The sequence below is a fragment of the Lycium ferocissimum genome, chromosome 2 (genome assembly GCF_029784015.1).
Source record: "Lycium ferocissimum isolate CSIRO_LF1 chromosome 2, AGI_CSIRO_Lferr_CH_V1, whole genome shotgun sequence".
NCBI classification, from domain to species: Eukaryota; Viridiplantae; Streptophyta; class Magnoliopsida; order Solanales; family Solanaceae; genus Lycium; species Lycium ferocissimum.
The window spans coordinates 12,362,870-12,382,235 of NC_081343.1; the positions used below are offsets into that span (position 1 = coordinate 12,362,870).

Consider the following 19,366-nt stretch of genomic DNA (forward strand, 5'->3'; position numbering starts at 1 on the left):
TAATAATTATAAATTCAATATATGCACGCAGTCCATCGGTTTTTAAAAAAAATTATATTATTTCTTTTTAATAGAAAATATTGAAGGAAAATAAAATAAAAACAAACCGACGCCGTCCGTCGCTTTTTTTATAATATTTTTTATTCTTGGATTTAAAACCGATGAACGTCGTAACCGACGCTGTTCGTTGCAACGCAATCTGTCGGTTTTTGAAAAGTGACATTAAGTAAACCGACGGATGATGTTGAGTCGATTTTTCATCGGTTTCATTAAAAAAATCGACGCGGACCATTTTTGACTGGTTTTTAGTAGTGCAAGTAATTGGGTAGAAAAAGAAAACATATGGTCAATACGTACTAGTGTGGGATATGAGGGAAGAGGTTCCACGAATAAATAGCAAAATTTCAGTTGTAAGTGTTTCATCATTAGACTCTCTCCCTCTCTCCTAAATATTTTCCTTTTTTACTTCACCAAACATCTCTCCTTTACTACTATGATGGTGAAATTTACAGAAAATTCATTAAGAAAAAATACAGATTAATTATGCAGATTTATAATTTTTATGTAATTTTTAAATATTTTATAATAAAATATTTGAAGAATCAATGTTTAAAATTAAGTGAAAAAAAGAATATGACTCCCCTAGATTGGGACGGAGGGAATACTAATTTTCTTGTTTGGCCAAGAAAAGTAAGTTTATTATTTCACCCTGCACGCGCCAAAAAGGTGCTTTTTTGTCGGGAAAAGAAAAGTGGAAGCAGGAGAGGTGCTGGGGATCTCATTTCTCTGGAGTCAGGACTTGACTCTGCTGCGCTACGGATCTCACATATCTAGAAGCTGTTCCACCATCCCCAAAAGCTATCTTCAACCAAAAAGAGTCCACTTGTCCTCTTTCTTTGTTTGTTTCATTCCCAATTCCCAATTCCCAATTCCACACTTCACATTGTCTGCACCAACATGTTGTGTTTCACCCCCGTTCAATCCAAACCCACTCCCACTCCCACTTCCGGCACCATTAATCATTGTCCTTTACTACCCCACCAACGAATCCATTACTATCACCATCACCATCACCATCACCCCTCTTCCAATTATCGCCTCCGCATTCGTGCCATTGACGCTGCCCAGCCATACGACTACGAGTCACGTGTCTCCAATCAATTCGCTCAATCCAACAAACTCAAAATCGCCATTATTGGTTTTGGTAACTTTGGCCAATTCCTCGCTAAAGCTTTCCTCCGTCAAGGCCATTCTGTTCTCTCTCATTCCCGTACTGATTACTCTCACATTTCTCAATCCCTTGGCATTTCCTTCTTCCAAGATCCACATGACCTTTGTGAACAACACCCTGATGTTATCCTCCTTTCTACTTCCATCATTTCCACTGAACCCGTCCTTCGTTCCCTCCCTATTCAAAGACTTAAACGCAACACCCTTTTCGTTGACGTTTTATCTGTAAAAGAATTCCCTAAGGATATTTTCCTCCAAGTATTGCCTTCCCATTTCGATATCCTTTGTACTCATCCTATGTTTGGTCCTGAAAGTGGTAAACAAACTTGGAAAGATTTGCCTTTTGTGTATGATAAAGTTCGTATCGGTGAAGGGGAGTCGAGAGTATCGAGGGTTGATAGGTTCTTGGATATATTCGAGAAAGAAGGTTGTAGAATGGTGGAAATGACGTGTGCTGAGCATGATAAATATGCTGCTGGTTCACAGTTTATTACGCATACTATGGGGAGAGTGTTGGAGAAGTTGGATTTAGAGACAACACCTATTAATACAAAAGGGTATGAGACTTTGTTGAATTTGGTGGATAATACTTCCGGCGATAGTTTTGATTTGTACTATGGGTTGTTTATGTACAATAAGAACGCAATGGAGCAGTTGGAGAGACTTGATTTGGCATTTGAGTCGTTGAAGAAGGAGTTATTTGGTCATTTACATGAAGTGTTGAGAAGGCAATTGTTTGGGAAGGTGGAGGAAGAAGGACAGAGGCGTGTCTTGTCAAAGTTGCCCAAGAATGGGCACGTGTTGCCACCTCCTTCCACCGATGCTATCAACAATTAGGAAAATACCGAGATATTACTAGTGATATATTGCTTTAATGGATACACAATCAAGTAGTTATTCAGTCTGAGCATTCTGACTATGCTGAAAGGGAAGAATCGTGAGCAGCTCTTTTGTTTGTCAGGAAAACATAGTTATAGAGGAGCGGATTTGGTTAGATGTTGAAGATAATGTAATGTCAAAACCAGTTATTCTCTAGTTGGTGATTACTTTATAAAGGCATTCAGCATCTCTTGCGCTTTATTGTTGTAAGATGATTTTTTTTTGCCTAATTCTTTATGATGGCGTGTTACATTTGAATGAATGAAATAATGTCACTATCTATTTGTGTCAAGTTCTCATGTTTGTCATTAATGCTCCGATATATGGTGCTTATTCACCATTATCTTCTGCTGTATGTCTTTACATATGGCCTTTGAGCTTTCGCATGTAGAGTCTACATTGAAATAGAAGAGCTAGTCTGATGTCTGAACTTATACTAGCAGCGCAACATTTGATGTACTGTCCAAGTAGTCTAAGTAAAGTACTATTAATGCCTGAAGAAAGAAGACCACATTTGCATCCTATTTTGGCTAGGAAGTAACATCTCGGGTTTGAGAACTAAAAACATGCGTAGTATCTCCTTTATGTGCCCATCTCATTGGTCTTCTACCCTTGTTTTCACCATTCTTTCTGTTCCTTTAAAACATGTTTTTTTGTTTGTTGAAGTTTCTCATTGTGTTTGTAAGCCGATATGGTAACTGATAAGGTGTGAAGGTCCTGATTTACCCAAAAAAAAAAAAAAAAAAAAGAAAGTAAAAGGTATGATGGTTGAGTTCTTGTCTTCTTGATATAAAGGTTAAAACTTGAAGCAGTTGACTATCATTTTTTCTCCTTTTTCTTCAACTTTGGCAACATTACGAGTCACAGAGAAATTGAGATGTGTTCTGACATATAGTACACCAGAATATCTTTAAGAAATAAAATTGTGGTGGACTGAGTTGGTCTCAGAGGCAATTTTTATTTTGCTATCTAAAGAAAAAACTACGTTTTGTACTCATCCCATCTAGTACAGAGCCTGTGTGTCCTCCCCAGGAAGAAGAGCATCTAATTTTCTACTTTAACTCTATAATGATAAAAGATCATTTATAACACTTAATACCAGTTATGTACATGTGCAAATCTGCGTTGAATTGTTTTGGAATAGAAGTAATGAGTCCATCTAAACCTGAGAACAATCCAGGCGATATTTGCTTAGATATTTATATTGGGAATGATGTATTTTGGAGCCTTGTGTTGAGTTTGTTGAAAGCTTATAGCTTTTGATGCATAATTTATCCATTTCTCGGACCTTCCATTTAGATATCGCAACTTCAAGTTGCTGTGCAATTTCTGGGATGTTTAATGGGTTCATACTTCATATCAATCCTCAAACTTCAGGTCAATTAGCACTCAAAGAAGGTCCTGCAAGGATAAATGCTCATGTTCTGCTGATTCTGAGCATATTCCTTATTACTCTCTGTTGAGTCTTTTCAGACCATTGAGTAATTCTCATATTTTGATTGTATTTTAACTGCCCCATATGGTGAACGGAAGTGTTGCCCTTTGTTGGGCTTTGACATTCACCCGGCTAATCATTGAGGTCCCAATTCCTTTTCGACATCTTTATTAATAGAATTTTGAGGAAAAGGGGAAAAGAAAAAGTTAGCTTTTGGCTTTGACCATTTGTCTTTTGGAAACGACCTCTCTGCCTGCCAAGGTAGGGGTATGGTCTGCGTACACTCTACCCTCCCGTACCCCACTTGTGGGATTACATTGGGTATGTTTTTTGTTGTTGGCTTTGACTATTTGCTCAGAAGTTTGTTTCAATATGTCATTTTATTTCTGTTCCCTAAACATTAGGCTAGAAATTTGCAGTAAAATGTCAGGCATGTCTATGGTCTTGTTTGTGTTCATAAAGAGATGACTCTTGGATAGACTGTAGTTGTTGAATAAACACCTGGCATAGGAATCTTAAGCTTGTAACATGAGAGGTTTATTCAAAATTTATATGGTTAGTTTTTGTTACTGAGTTGGCCTCAGAGGCAATTTTTATTTGGCTATCTAAAGAAAAACTCCATTTTGTACTCACCCACCTAGTACAGAGCCTGTGTGTCCTCCCCAGGAAGATGAACATCTAATTTTATACTTTCACTCCATAATGATACAAGATCATTTATAACACCTAATACCAGTTATGTACATGTGCAAATCTGCGTTGAGTTGTTTTCGGATAGAAGTAATGAGTCCATCTGAAACCGAGAACAATCCAGACGATATTTGCTTAGATATTTATATCGGGAATGGTGTATTTTGGAGCCTGATCTTGAGTTTGTTGAAAGCTTATAACTTTTGATGCATAATTTATCCATTTCTCGAACCTTCCATTTAACTATCGCAACTGCAAGTTGTTGTGCAATTTCCGGGATGTTTAATGGGTTCATATCAATCTTCAAACTTCAGGTCAATTAGCACTCAAAGAAGGTCCTGCAAGGATAAATGCTCATGTTCTGCTGATTCTGAGCATATTCTTTATTACTCTCTGTTGAGTCTTTTCAGACCATTGAGTAATTCTCATATTTTGATTGTATTTTAACTGCCCCTTGTGGAGAAGTGAATTCTTGCCTTTTGTTGGGCTTTGACATTTACACGGCTAATCATTGAGGTCCCAATTCCTTTGCCGCATCTTTATTAATAGAATTTTGAGGAAAAGGGGAAAAGAAAAAAATCAGCTTCTGGCTTTGACCATTTATCTTTCGGAAACAACCTATCTACCTGCCAAGGTAGGGGTAAGGTCTGCGTACACTCTACCCTCTCCAGACCCCACTTGTGAGATTACACTGGGTATGTTGTTGGCTTTGACCATTTGCTCTGAAGTTTGTTTCAATAGGTCATTTTATTCTATTCCCTAAACATTAGGCTAGAAATTTGCAGTTAAATGTCGGGCATATATATGGTCTTGTTTGTGTTCATAAAGTGATGACTCTAGGATAGACTGTAGTTGTTATATAAACACCTGGCGTAGGAATCTTAGCTTGTAACATGAGGGTTTATTAAGTTTTATATGGTCAGTTTTTGCTACTATCTTTAAGTTGCTTGCTTTTTTTTCTGTCTTTCTTCCTTTTCTTCTTTTTTTGTCCCGGAAATATCTGTTTATTCTGCACTAGCAAATAAATTATCTGATAGTCTGTCATATCAATTAGTCTAAGGATTGAAAGTTTGCTTGTTGATCAGCCATTAACCATGGTTATCCTGCTGACAGAATTTTGGTGCTGAAGAGAATCTGATTCCGTACAGAGGATCATGTAAACCTGTATTAGTGACTGATTCGTATCCCAGTTTACTTGATTTTTCAGATTTACTGTGTTCCCATTGGTTTTAATCTGCCTTTACCAGGCCTTAGGTTGCTCAGTTTGTAAGAAAAGTTAGTGTCTAGTACAATTCGGCGAAGAGAGCTTCGTTACATATTGTATATCAACCTGAAATGTGAGAAGGCTATTGGTTCTCACTCCTGTGCGTGGATTCAACTGACTTTTCTTTCTATCAATCTTTCTTTAGATATAAAGTTCAGGGAGACAGTCACAAACCTGTCTAATTTTGCAGTCTGTTGCTGCCTATTGTTCGCCGGCAGAGGGGACAGAAGAAATTTTTGCACCTTGTTAATGGCGAGTTCAGTCGGGATGAAATTCTTCTGTATGGATTTCCAAACTGGGTTTTGACAGAGTGTTACTTGGGCATTCTTATCCAATTCTACGCCTAGTTCTATTGGTCTTCTCCCACGCTGATAGTTTTGGAAGAAATATTCAACATAATTCGTAACGTTCTTGTACACTCTTGGCCTTTCCTCGCTGATAAGCTTCTCCACTGGTCCAATCCCAACATCTGCTTCTGGCATAATGAAAACAGCAAGAGTGTTTCTTTCTCTTTTTCTGTTTCGTCACCACCCTGTGCACGGGGCTCTTAAAAATGCCACTGCTCATTATCTGTAAGGAACAACAGTTCTGAAAATTTACTAGATAGAAACTGTCAGTTCAATCAAGTTTTCACTTTTCTGAAAGAACTGAATCATTTCCATATCCTTCAAAGTCATCAACTGTTCTAGCAAACTTAAGCTTCCCTTCAGTTGGAAGAGCAAATAACTGTTCGCTAATTTCACACTTTATCAAGAAATGAATCTGCTATCCATGTTTTATGACCTTAATTTTCAATAATACCGCATATATATGTTACTTAAAGGGATATTGCAGGCAAGAGTGCAGAGCGCATATAGATAAATAATATTAGAATTATTTAACTACCCACTCTTTTTATTGACTTCCTGTTTTCTGTTCTTTGTTTCTTTTCTCAGGTTTGTGCTCATATCCGTTCCTTTTACTACTTTGATACCGTCGTCCATCCCCTTATGATACCCCTCTTAACTATTCTTAGATGCAGTAGATTCTCTCCAATTGTGTTCTCGACTTGCAAGCCGCAAAGAAATAGATCTTGGGCCTAAATCATCCCCAAAAGCTAGCTTGTGAGGGAAAGATTGTCCAAGTCCATATAAGGAGTTCACCTCTAAAAGGACCAGTTAATCAGTCTTGACATTCTTGTGTAATGTTGATGAGAAAACAACGATGAAACTCTTACTGTAATATATAGAGGCAATAGACGTTTCATAGTGCTCTTGTTATATTTAATTACCTATTTCTGTCCAAGAAGAATTAGAATTATGTTGTTGTTAGTCTTGTTGTCCAAAACCAATTACAATTATATCCTAAAAGAATCCTATAAATTAGAATTACATTGGCGTGACGTCAAGTCCAAAAAGAACTATGTCCAATAATCCAATTATATCCAACTTTAAATTACTTCATGAATGGAATATTTTGCTTTCAAAAAGGCATAAAAGTCTTTCAATATTTGAAAAATATTTTGGTCAACCAACATATATATTCGTGCTTTTATGTGATAATAAACTCGAAGTTATATGTCCACCAGTGAAATCTACTTGTCTATCGTCTATGACTAAAGTGCCTGTAAATTGTATATTTTTATAATAAGCTAAGTACTTGAATACAACAATAAATAAGAAATTCATTTGTTATCTTTAAATATTAATGGAAACAACTGTTTTATCAAATATTAATGTATTCTAGTTTAGCAATATCTATTAATTATTAGTTAATTATAATTCCAAAGATTATACTTTCCAACACAATATGCTGCTTACTTCCCCCTACACAACTAATGATACAAGTCTATCAATTTCTAATTTCTACGATAACTACAATGGAATTCTAGATTTTCAAAACTCATAATGTTGAAATTTTAATTTGTCCTTGTGGAATTGGCACGGAACTCTAAGAACATATGTATATTTCGTTGAAAAGGATTTGGAGTTGGAATTCCGTTCAAATTCATTCTTTTGTCCTGTGTTATTATTCGAGTAGAATTAGTATTTAAACAAATTACATGCTACGACATATATCCTATCAAATTGAGACTCTTTGAGCAAAACAAGTAGTAATTAAGAGCACGTTTAGATTGGCTTATAAATATATAGTCATTTGTGCTTAAAATAAGTCCAAAAAAATAAGTTTGTTAAAATGTTTATAAGGCCGAAAAACTTGACTTATAAATTTATAAGCGGTTTTTTTTAAGCCCATCCAAACAGGCTCTAAATATATAAGGATATAAAAGTCGTTCAATATTTGAATGATATTTTGGTCAACCAACATTTATATTCATGCTTTTAAAATAGTATATACATATACTTTTCTGGAACGTGATTGCTATTTGCCTGTTTTTGTACTGACTTGAAAACTGTTTCTACCTTTGCGGGGGCGAGACTTTCAGCTGGGGTTTACATGGACCAGGTTGGTTTGAATTTTTTAAATATCAAATCAAACCAATTGCATCGGATTTTTATATCTATAAATCAAACAAAACCAAAAAAAGTCTGGTTTTTCAACCTCGGGTTTTCTCGGTAAAGTCTTCATACAAAACATATAATTTGTACTTCAAATATTTCTTTAGTCCTAGTAAGATACGGCTATCTAATTAAGATATTTTTTAAGAAAATAACACAAAATGTGAGATGAGAGATGACATTGTATAAAATGATCATAATCTAAAAGTACTAAGTCATACTATAATAAATACGACAAATTTATAAGGCATATAGAAGATGATCATAATCTAAAAGCACTGAGTGATGCTAAATATTAAAGAAAAAAATAAAATTAAGTTATGCATTTTCACTGTCTAAACCAACCAATATAAAACTAAAAAAATAAATATCCAACATTATTGTCATTCCTAGTATTAGAATTGAATTTATTTTGTTAGCATTAGTACTGATTTGATTTTTGTTGGGTTTTATTTTAGTTACTAATATCTATGGGCTATAAAACTTGAAGGACCATTCAAAATTCTAATTCCAAGCTTAAAATAATATGTTAAAAGACAAAAAATTATGAAAAATTTAAGAAATATTTATAAATTACATTATAAATGAATATTTTAATGTATAAAATATTTTTGAAATTTTATACATGTAATATCGTGTTAATTTGATTCGATTTCATTATTTTTAGTTAAAACCAAACCAAATCAATAATGGTTAGGGTTTCCTTTTTAAAACCAAACCACTAGTCGGGTTTTTTTCTCGGTTTGGTTCGGATTATCGGTTTGTCGATTTCCTTTGTACACCCCTAATTTAGCCATGGATTCGGTAATAAGCAAATCCATGCTAGTTTCAGATCTTGTTTTCTTTGTTCTTTTATACATTTGATGTACTTCCCAAGAAAAACCACATGGAGGAGAGGAGGCAGCCTGGACTTTTATTGTAAAAATTTCACGGGGCACCTTATTTGGCCGCCCCCAATTAAGTTATACCTGCCGAGTTGTGTTTTTTGCACAAATACCATTATTAAAAGCTAATAGGACGCCACCATTTAATTTGTACCTGTAGCGTTGTGCTTTTTTGCACCAAATATTCGATGCCGAGTTGTGTTTTTTGCACAAATACCATTATTAAAAGCTAATAGGACGCCACCATTTAATTTGTACCTGCAGCGTTGTGCTTTTTTGCACAAATATCCGATTCATTGTTTAAAAGCTTTTAAAAGGATGTTTTGCCCTTTTACCTTCAAACAAGTGTTTTCCTTCAAATTGTACACTTATGCTTTTGCTTCGTGAAAGTTTTCATCGATTTAGTGTGTGATTTTCTCACCGAAGATTTTTGAGCAAAATTTTGTTTCTTCCATCAGATTTTTTCTTTCTTAATGTAGGCTATGTAATCATGGGGTTTTACTAGGTGATTCAACAGGGTTTGACGATGAGTTAGTTAACACACTAGTTGAAGTGAGTTTATGTTTTCTAATAATTTATTGATTTTTTATTTTTTTACCTGCATTTAGCTTTTCACCATCATGTTTTGATTTTTCTCCCAAAGAGTAATGGTGAGGGTTCAAGAGAATGCACGCTAAGAACGAACCATTATTGCGAAAGAGGTTATGAAAAATGTCAAGGTAGGATTATTTAACTTCAGACACCTGAAGCTATATCCATATAGGAAAAAATATACCATTGTATAGCTAACGGTCTGTCACGCATATTGTGTTACAAACTGATTCCAGAGGTACAGGTAGCGCGTCAGGCACGCCAATGCATGATCCAAACACTATATGCGCTCTTTTGTCGCATGTCACATGTGCTAAGACACCAGGTTGCACTTGCACTTAAGGGGCGCCAGACACTACTTGTCGCCCGACTCCTCTTGTGCTTTCTTCCCACAACACTTGACCAAATCACTGGTTCTCAAGTTATTCCATGTGTCCCACTTATGCTATTTGATCAAAATCTTGCGTCTTTTGCCTCTTGTTACTTCAAATGCCTCCTACACATATAGTTCAATTAGGCTCAAATTGTGATTCACGCTACGAACTCGAATAAAGTTCTAAAATGTGAGGTAATTAATACTAAAATACTATTTTTTTGTAGCCATATATCAATAACAGTACCACATTCTCAATTAGAAGTATGTTATGGATGTCATTAATAACTTAAGTACATAACAATAAAAGTTTATTAAAAGAGGGTACATATTATTACAACAACAACAACCACCAACAACGAACCTAGTATAGTCCCACAAATGAGGTCTGGGAAGGGTAGCGTGTATGCAGACCTAACCTTTACCTTGGGAAGGTAGAGAGTTTGTTTCCGGGAGACCCTCGGCTCATAGCAAGACGACAACAGGCATTAGCAACAAGCAAAAACAATAGCAAGATAATAGGATAATCGAGGCTAAAGAAACAACACGCAGTAATGAAAATCCAAAAATAAGAAAATACAGGAATAATACAAAACCTCTAAGAGCGGAAAAGAAGAGCACTCGATTACCCACTACTCTTCTACCATAATTCTCGACCTCCACACCCTCCTATCAAGGGAGTTGACACCTAGTTTTTGACCTTCCGTAATTTATTTTAATTACTCAGAGTCCTTAGATGACAAACAAAATGAATTATGCATTTTTAGAGATCAAAATGATTTTTATAAAATTGCTTAGGTCAATATTTTTACTCCTTTAAATTGATAAAATAATTTCTATGATATTTAGGAATTAATTGGTACATTTTATGACATTTATGAGATATTTGTTAGATTTAATCAAAGAAAAGAAATTTTAAAATAATCATTCATTTAATTTTTTAAATTGTCAAAAATCAAATTAGCAAATACATTATTCCCTTTAATCCAAGGAGTTTGAGTAATTAAAGGAGTTGGCCATTTTACCCCTTAATCCTTAATTTTGTGTATTGACATAATTTGTTAAAATTAATCATAATTGTTTCTAGTATATAATTAGGATAATTAGTCAATCAGAGAGGCACTATTGTAAATTGATTTTTAATTTTTTAATTGTTTTAGTTATGACCACAATTGAATTAATCAATTTATGGTTAAAGCAATTGGGGTCAATTTTGCAAAAATAGCCTTTTTATGGCCTTAATTGAAATGGCCAAATTCATTTGGCTCAAATTAATTAAGGTCATTAATGTAGTTGAACTTTAATTGACTAATTAAGCTAAAAAAAAAGGGCCATAATTGCAACAATCAATTAAGATTGAAACCAATTAAGGCTATATTTGCAAATTGAGCCTACTTACACAATTAGTCGTATATTTATATTAAATCAAAAGCCAATTATGTCTTAATTAATATAATATGATCAATAATCGATAATTCAACATTTTTCATTTATTTAATTTACCCATTTTACCCTTTATGAATGTATATACACTTTATATACATGAATATATATGTATAGTATATATATAAAATATATTATATTCATTCCTTTTACATTGGACCGAGTCCAGCCCAAATGGGCGCCACCCGGCCCAATCCCGTAGCTGTTAAGGGGATATACCCCTTTTACATTTCATTTCATGCCAAACGACCCCTATCCTTATCCCCATTTCTCTCTCTTTCCCTTTCCTCGCAAACCCTAAGCCGCCGCCTACACTCTCCCTTTCTCTCTCGTCTAAAAATGGTAAAATCACAGAGAGGGCAGCGGATACGCAGCTTTTGCAGGTCATTTGCATGAAACAATTAATGTTTAGCTTCGTTCTTCACTCAAATTCATCCAAACATAGCGGTAATCACCTTGTCTTTTAAACACGATTTTAACATTTTGTTGTTTATTTGTGACTGTACGAACTCGATTCTTATTGGTTCATAAGGGTTTGGTACGGATCGACCTAAAATGGGTCAGATCTGACCATATACATTTGTTGTCTTTAGATCTTGGTCGTTGATTTCGTGTATTGAAGGTTTAGCTCTGAAAAACAATGTTTGTACAACATTAGTAGTTTTAGCCTTTGAATGAATTTTGGGGTTCTATAAATAGAACCCCAACCCTCACAATTGAGACAAGTCTTGAACCCTCAAGCAAAATCTTAAAATTTGAGTTCATCCGAATTTAAAGCTGTGATTTTAGTAAAATTTTATTCTTAACTTCAAAAGAGTTAGGCTTTCTAGTTCAAAAATTTTGATTTTTATCTGTTTTTGTGTGTGGCTGAGTCGAGGAAAGGAATCACTCAGGCTTTCAAATTCGTTCTTGTACACAGCTGCATATCAAAAAGGTAAGCCTTTATCATTTTCTTGCCCCCCTTTTTAAATTTATGTTCAGTTAGTATAATGTTTAGCTGGTTCTTAATGTGATGTTTGTTGGAGTAATAGTCTAAAAATATTCAGTTTATGCCTAATGTGATATTTAGCTGGTTGTTAACATGGTGTTGGCTGAAGTAATGGCATAAAAATCCTCAATTCATGCTTAGTGTAATGTTTAGCTAGTTATTACTAAGGTGTTTTGTTGGGGTAATGGTATGAGATGCTTGCAGCAGCTAAACAATGGCTCGGCGATAGTGTGTTAGATCGAGGTGTATTTGAACTACGAATCGAACCTTGAATCTTTGTGTAGTCTTTTAAACACTTAAAATGTTGACATATGGTTTTGAATCTGACAACTTAAGTCTAGGTACTGAATAGATTTAGCCCTATTTGGATAAATTCACTATTGTTAAGTTGGTATTAGACCTTTAGTCAGAATTATAACCATGATAAAAAGGAGTTTAGAAGGGGTATGTACTAATTGTGAGACTGTTAGGGTGGAAGGTGTGGACTAAGCATAGGTCATTGATTGTTAATAATGAATTAGGAAGATAAATTGCCCTATAAGACTGATCTCTTTAGTATCTAAGATAAAGTAGGAGAGGGGAAGGGAGAAATGAAGCTATTTAGACCTGTATGACTTTGGCATATGTACTATTTATTGATATGAATGGTCTCACCTAAATTCCAAGCTATTAATGGTGTAAATTACTAAGTCATTAATCATGGGAGTGAGAACTTGAATATTTGGTGTGTGGTCTGCTTGATAACATGAACATCTTGCTTTTCTGTTAGCCTACACATTCATATATCATCTCTTGGGACTTGTTTGAGGTTAGTACTATGCTTCTGAGTACGTAATTGTGCTAAGAATCCTAAGAGTTTGTCTATGTTGAAAGTTTGAGAGATCAGTATTGAAAGCTAAAATTAGATCCTAGTTTGTCTGATTACTTGCCTACATGTTTTTTCTTTTTTCTTGAATGGCACTAGTTTCCATCCATGTGTGTGATTGTTCCATGTCTGAGGTCTGTAAAAGAGTCTAAGTCAAATACCAAACCTGAATTCATGCTTTAAATCATGAAACTCCTGCATAGTCTTTTTTAAATTAAAACTGGATTAATGAAAACCTGCTTGCAATGTCCATTCTTGAACTATTTTGAGCCTTTGATCTGAATTCTAATAATTGGTCTATATGATTTGGTGTCATTGCTTGAATGTTTGGCTTCCTGCATCTATGAGAATACATTGTCTGTATGTTTAATCACTATTGCTTGACTGAATAGTTGTATGCACCTCTGGGACTTGGTTGGATAGGCCTTATGACATGGCATGACTTGTAGAAAGTCTAGGCCAATTTGTGATGGTTCTTTGAAGCTAAAATGACTCAAGGAGCCATATTGTTGTATATTTTAGCATGTGGCCCTGTGCGACATTATTATGGGTTGTTGTGCAAGATGGTAGTGGTACAATTATAAGCGAAACTCTAGCAAAATTTTCGTTGAATTCTTAAAGAGTTTAACATTCGAGGACGAATGTTTCTAAAGGGGGAGGAATGTTACACCTCATAGTTTTGTATGTTGAGATTCGTTAGGTGTTAGCTGTGTAATTATGGATACTGGAGTACCTTCTAGGATATATGAGGTTATATGCGCCTACCTTATGATTATGAGGGTTTAAGTTCATATAATAAGCTACGGAAGGATTGGAGGGCAAGTGAATCAAGGAAATTAAGTTAGTTGGACTTTGGAGAAAATATGAGGGGCAATTTTGGTCCAACTTGGAGAAAGAATATCTTTTAGTATATGAGGAATTTTAGATCAAATAAAAAGCCTAAATTGAAGTTCATGAAGTCTAGTTTCCAACGCAACAAATCGCTCGTCGATAGGACATCGGAGTAGAGAGTTATGGACGTTACAAGTTAGGCCGCCAGAGCAGAAATTAACCCTTTGCGAACGCGACCAAAGGGCCACAAACGCGAAGAGGAGGACTGCATAACCCTTTGCGAACGCGACCCAAGGCCGCGAAAGCAAAGGACAAATTCTGAGTCGGTGGAAACCGACTCTAGAACCTTATATAAGGGGCTTACCCCCTCATTTTTCATCCAAACACCCCTCTAAACTCCCCAAACTTTCTGGAATATTCCCCCAACTTCTAGTTATAAAATTTTAGCGCAGATTAAGAGGAATTCTCCGGATTTAGATTCGGACAGCTTATAGTTGTGAGTATAGTATCGTATTGCGGTGGATCTTGGCTTGGATTCAAGGTGAATATTGAAGATCTTATTGTTCTAGTAAGAACAAGGTATGAATCTCTCCTTATTGATATTGATTTAGGTTTACTTACGAGGATAGAGTCATTAAATCATCGTATAATGGATTTGTTGGTTGAGAAATCGGATAAACATCGCGTGGGATGTTTTATGGAATATTTTGGTACTGATCTTTGATGTTGTTGATGTTAATATTGTTGTTATTGTTGGTTGTTGGTATTGTGATTTAGGGCTAGGGGTATAAACAGGGGAGATGCTCCCCGAATTTGAATTCTAAAAGGATTTAATTTGAAGGCTTAAGACAAGCATATGATGATAAGCCTAACAATAGTATAAATTTTCTTGAATATAGATTTACGAGCTTGGGAGGACAAGCGTTAAGTAGTTAAAGTTAAGTCGACCGAAAAGGTGTGTTAAAGCTATCCTTTCTTTCATTTTAGCATGATCCTATGATATGAACGAACAAACAAGCTTCCATATTACTTTACTCTTAGAAGCACTAGGAGTACTTCAGTCTTTGATGATCCTGTGCCCCTGTTATTATGTTCCTTCTGTTCATGGGTCTTGAGATTTCATGTATTAATAATGTTGGCTCAGCAGTTGTCCACCAGAGTTAGTGTGACATCATATTATTCTAAGAGTTTTATTATTTCATTTTACATATGCACTTCATTCATTTACATATGCATATTGGCCCATGACCAGAAGGCGTACGCGTATATTATATGTATATGGGATATGGGGAAAGGGATAGGCGTTATATACGCATTACTATCTGATCAGCTGGTGCATCATGATGATGATATATGGATCGGGCTGCACGTTCCGCAGCAAGGTATATGATGATAATGATGATGGCTGCAGAGAGGCCGATGGGATATGAGATAATGGATCTGGCTGAACTGTCACACCCTAATTTCTGTTAGGGCGTGATGGGCACCCGACCCTTATTTAGGGCCGAGCGAACCCGCTGACTCACCTAATACTCGTAATCACGCTGGCTCTCAAATCATGACACAAATACATAACGAAAGTTTTCGAAGAATAATACGCTTTTTACCTTTCTCGAATCAAAGAAAATCTGTGTATATAGAAACATATAGAACTTATAATACAATGCGTAATAATACATCGGCTTATAGCCGTTTACATAACCGACATCTTATACCCACGACACTGTCTGCAAAGTCTCTAACACAGAACATGATACCTTAACATAATGCTCTAACTCGGCAGAACTCCGAAGAATATGGAGCTCGCCAATCCCGCTGGAACATCTTCTAATAATATCTCCGGCTCGTGCAGGGTGTACACACGCGGCATGAAACGCAGCCCCCGAAGAAAAGGGGTCAGTACGAAATATGTACTGAGTATGTAAAGCATGAAATATGGTAAGCGGGATCATACTGAAGTAAAGAGCATAGAAAATCATAAGACTTGCCTTCGAAAACATTTATCATGCATATACATATGTCGGTAAGTAAAATCATATCATAATCATGTCATCATATCATCGTACATATATACCGTACCCGACCCTCTAGTGAGGGACTCGGTGAGTAAAATCATATCATAATCATGTATGCATGCAGATATACATATATATATATATATACGTGCCGGCCTACAGTGAGGGACTCGGTGAATAAAATCATATCATAATCATGTATGCATGCGGATATACATATATATATATATATACGTACCGGCCCTCGGTGAGGGACTCGGTGAATGGCGTGTCCCGACCCGCTATGAGGGACTCGTATGCCATCTGCCGCCATCCCCGTCTCGTCACATCATCATCATATATATATATATATATATATATATATATATATATAGCGTACCCGCCCCTCTAGTGAGGGACTCGGTGAACAATGCGGGGAAGTTGCACGAATATCGTCACGACCGAACTACGGGCCGACGGGTATCCGGGGCTAACCACCGAACACCGCTCACTTTATCGCTTATCTGTTATCGCTCATCTTTTGTATGCTCGTAATCATATAAAACCGTAATTTTCTGAAATACATTTGCTTCTATAATCATGGCCCTTCGGCTATCAAAATAATATATACAAGCATATACGTGAAAGTCATGGGACCATGCTACCCTGTTTCGCGTATCTACGAGCCTCTACTAGAGTACTAGACATACGGACGGGACAGGACCCCGTCATGCCCAAAATAGGAATATACAAACATATGTACCAAAAGAGTAATACGCCAGCGCCTCCGGAAAATGGAGTGCTCTCAAATCGACCGCTAGCTCCTATGGATGCGGATCACCTCCCCGTCTACATGGGCATGAACACGAGCGTCGAAGAAAGGACGTCGCACGAATATTGTGCGAGTATGTAAAGCATGACGAGAAATGATGGAGAAGCATAACGGTAATATATGAAATAACATAAGATGGGAGACATTAACATTCTCTTCATAGTACTTACCTGCTTTCCGTAGGGACGTTCCATGTTCTATTTCATGCTCGTATGGATGTCATATACTTATTTCATTCGTACTTACGTGGACGTGATGCACATGGCATAATCATACATATAACATAGTCGTACTAATGAAAATATCATACATGTATCATAATCGTATTCATATAGGTCGGTATCATTCGTACTCGGCCCTCTTGGACTCGATACATACATATGTACGTATACATCACATAGGGGTATCATGAACTTAACATAACTAGTCACCATTCTGCATTCATCATAACACGTACATATACATCATCATGTCGCATTTACTCACACACATTTGATCATTATCCGTATTCGGCCTAAGAGGCTCGACAAAGATATCGTATTTGGCCACGAGGGCTCGACAAAGATATCGTATTCGGCCACGAGGCTCGACAAGATATCGTATTCGGCCACGGGGCTCGACAGCATATCGTATTCGGCCACGAGGGCTCGACAGTATATCGTATTCGGCCACGAGGGCTCGACAGTATATCGTATTCGGCCACGAGGGCTCGACAACATATCGTATTCGGCCACGAGGGCTCGACAGCATATCACATATATCTCATACCGTCATAACACCTATATTGTGCATACATACCACATACTCATTATCGGGCGTCTTGTAGATTTATGATTATGAATCGTCTTATAAGCATATCATGGTTCTATCGTACTTAACATCACTATCATTCATTTCATGGGCGTATCGTGGCTTAACGTAGTGCTATCATATCTTATCATATATGCATAACTTCGTATACTTATCACAATGCATGCATAGGGACTCTTAGATATCATACTCTATCGGGGGGGGGGGAACGTAAGGTCGTGGATCCCCGATGTCATTATGGAGCATCCATGCGTATTTAGCCTCACCTTGAAGGAACAAGTATAAGGTGAGTGGGAATAGGAATCAATACCATTTGATTTCATATATATAGCATCACTAGCTTCTTAGGAGTATCATATCATAGGCTATAGCATTTCTAGACTTTAGCTTACTATTATCATCATCGTATCCATCTCGGAGCTCTTATCTCGTATAGCTATTCATGAGTGAGGATCTTGACTTTCTTGGAAATAGGATTGTCGTAGGAGAGGAGAAAATGCATACAGGGATTCATGCCTTAGAAGGAAAGGGTTAGCCTTACATACCTTTGTCATTGAGCTAAGCTATCGCTCACTTGTTCTCCTTCAATGTCACGTTGCTACCTTCGGAAGAGAATTCGCATTAACGTTAGTTAATCGACTATAAGAACGTATCGTTATTTCTAGGGAAAATTGGGCAGCATTTCCTTTGTTTATACTACTCTCCGCCATATTCCATATCAATTCCCAACATTCCTTTTAATCATCGCCATATCGTTAACAACAATCGCCATTCATTCATCTTATTTGCATTTCATAATCTCACTTCAATTTTCCATAATCATGACTAAAAATCCATCGTCGTATTCTTTCGTATCCAATGCTCATTTCATGTTCTATAGGTCATTTATAACATATTTATATCATCAACGTATTCATTTCCATGATTCAATCCACTACTAATCACTAATGACAATATTCATCCATTTAATGACCCATTTGTTGTGCTCTTCTACAATCCATGAATCTTAATTCAATAATACTTCAAATAGCATGTAAAGTTCATGAAACTTACCTTAGATGATGGAGAAACAATCCTTGGATGACAATTCACCTTTTCCACCAAAACCCTACTTTCTCTCTCTTGGGATTTTCTTGATTTGTATGACTTTGATGGAGTTTCTTTTACTTGGTTCTCTTGATTTGTTGTTGTTGATCCTTGATTTCTCTTGTTTTCTTGTGATTGAAGTGTATGGAACTCTCTAGAGGTTTCTTGTGTTGTGGGGGTGAAGTATGAAATGAATGAAATGAAAAGGAAAGGTCCCTTATATAAAATTAAGATCAGCCCCGATGGACATATACGGACCAACATACGGTCCGTATAAAATCTACTGACCGTATGTTGGACCGTATATCTGTCCGAGTGAATCAAATTCTTTGGGTTTTGGATCTACGGCTGGACTTACTGATCCGTAGATATTATACGGCCGTATGTCTGGTAGTATGTTTACTTGATTTTCCGAGAGTTGTTTCGTTGACTCGTTTGATCTCCGATCCTTATGGAACCTTCTTAACACTTGCTCATTACTTCAATACCATTCCAAGGGATGTTATAACTCTTCCTCAAAGGGTCATTAAGACATCATTAACTCAATACTCGTAATTCTTATCCGATACCCAACATATGGCTCGCTTCTCTTAACAACTTTCTTTCTTTAACCCGAATGTCTTTGGAAATCTTAATTAGGATCGTCAAATACTATTCCTTGCTTATCCCAACC

General features: G+C 36.3%; 1 protein-coding gene across 1 annotated transcript; it reads left to right on the forward strand.

The window, feature by feature from the left end:
- The first annotated feature begins 726 nt into the window (after positions 1 to 726).
- LOC132033717 (arogenate dehydrogenase 2, chloroplastic-like) lies at positions 727 to 2,401 on the forward strand. The gene has a single exon (XM_059423765.1). It carries the CDS (start codon positions 958 to 960, stop codon positions 2,065 to 2,067), a length of 1,110 nt encoding a protein of 369 aa, XP_059279748.1. The 5' UTR covers positions 727 to 957; the 3' UTR covers positions 2,068 to 2,401.
- The last annotated feature ends 16,965 nt before the right edge of the window (positions 2,402 to 19,366 follow it).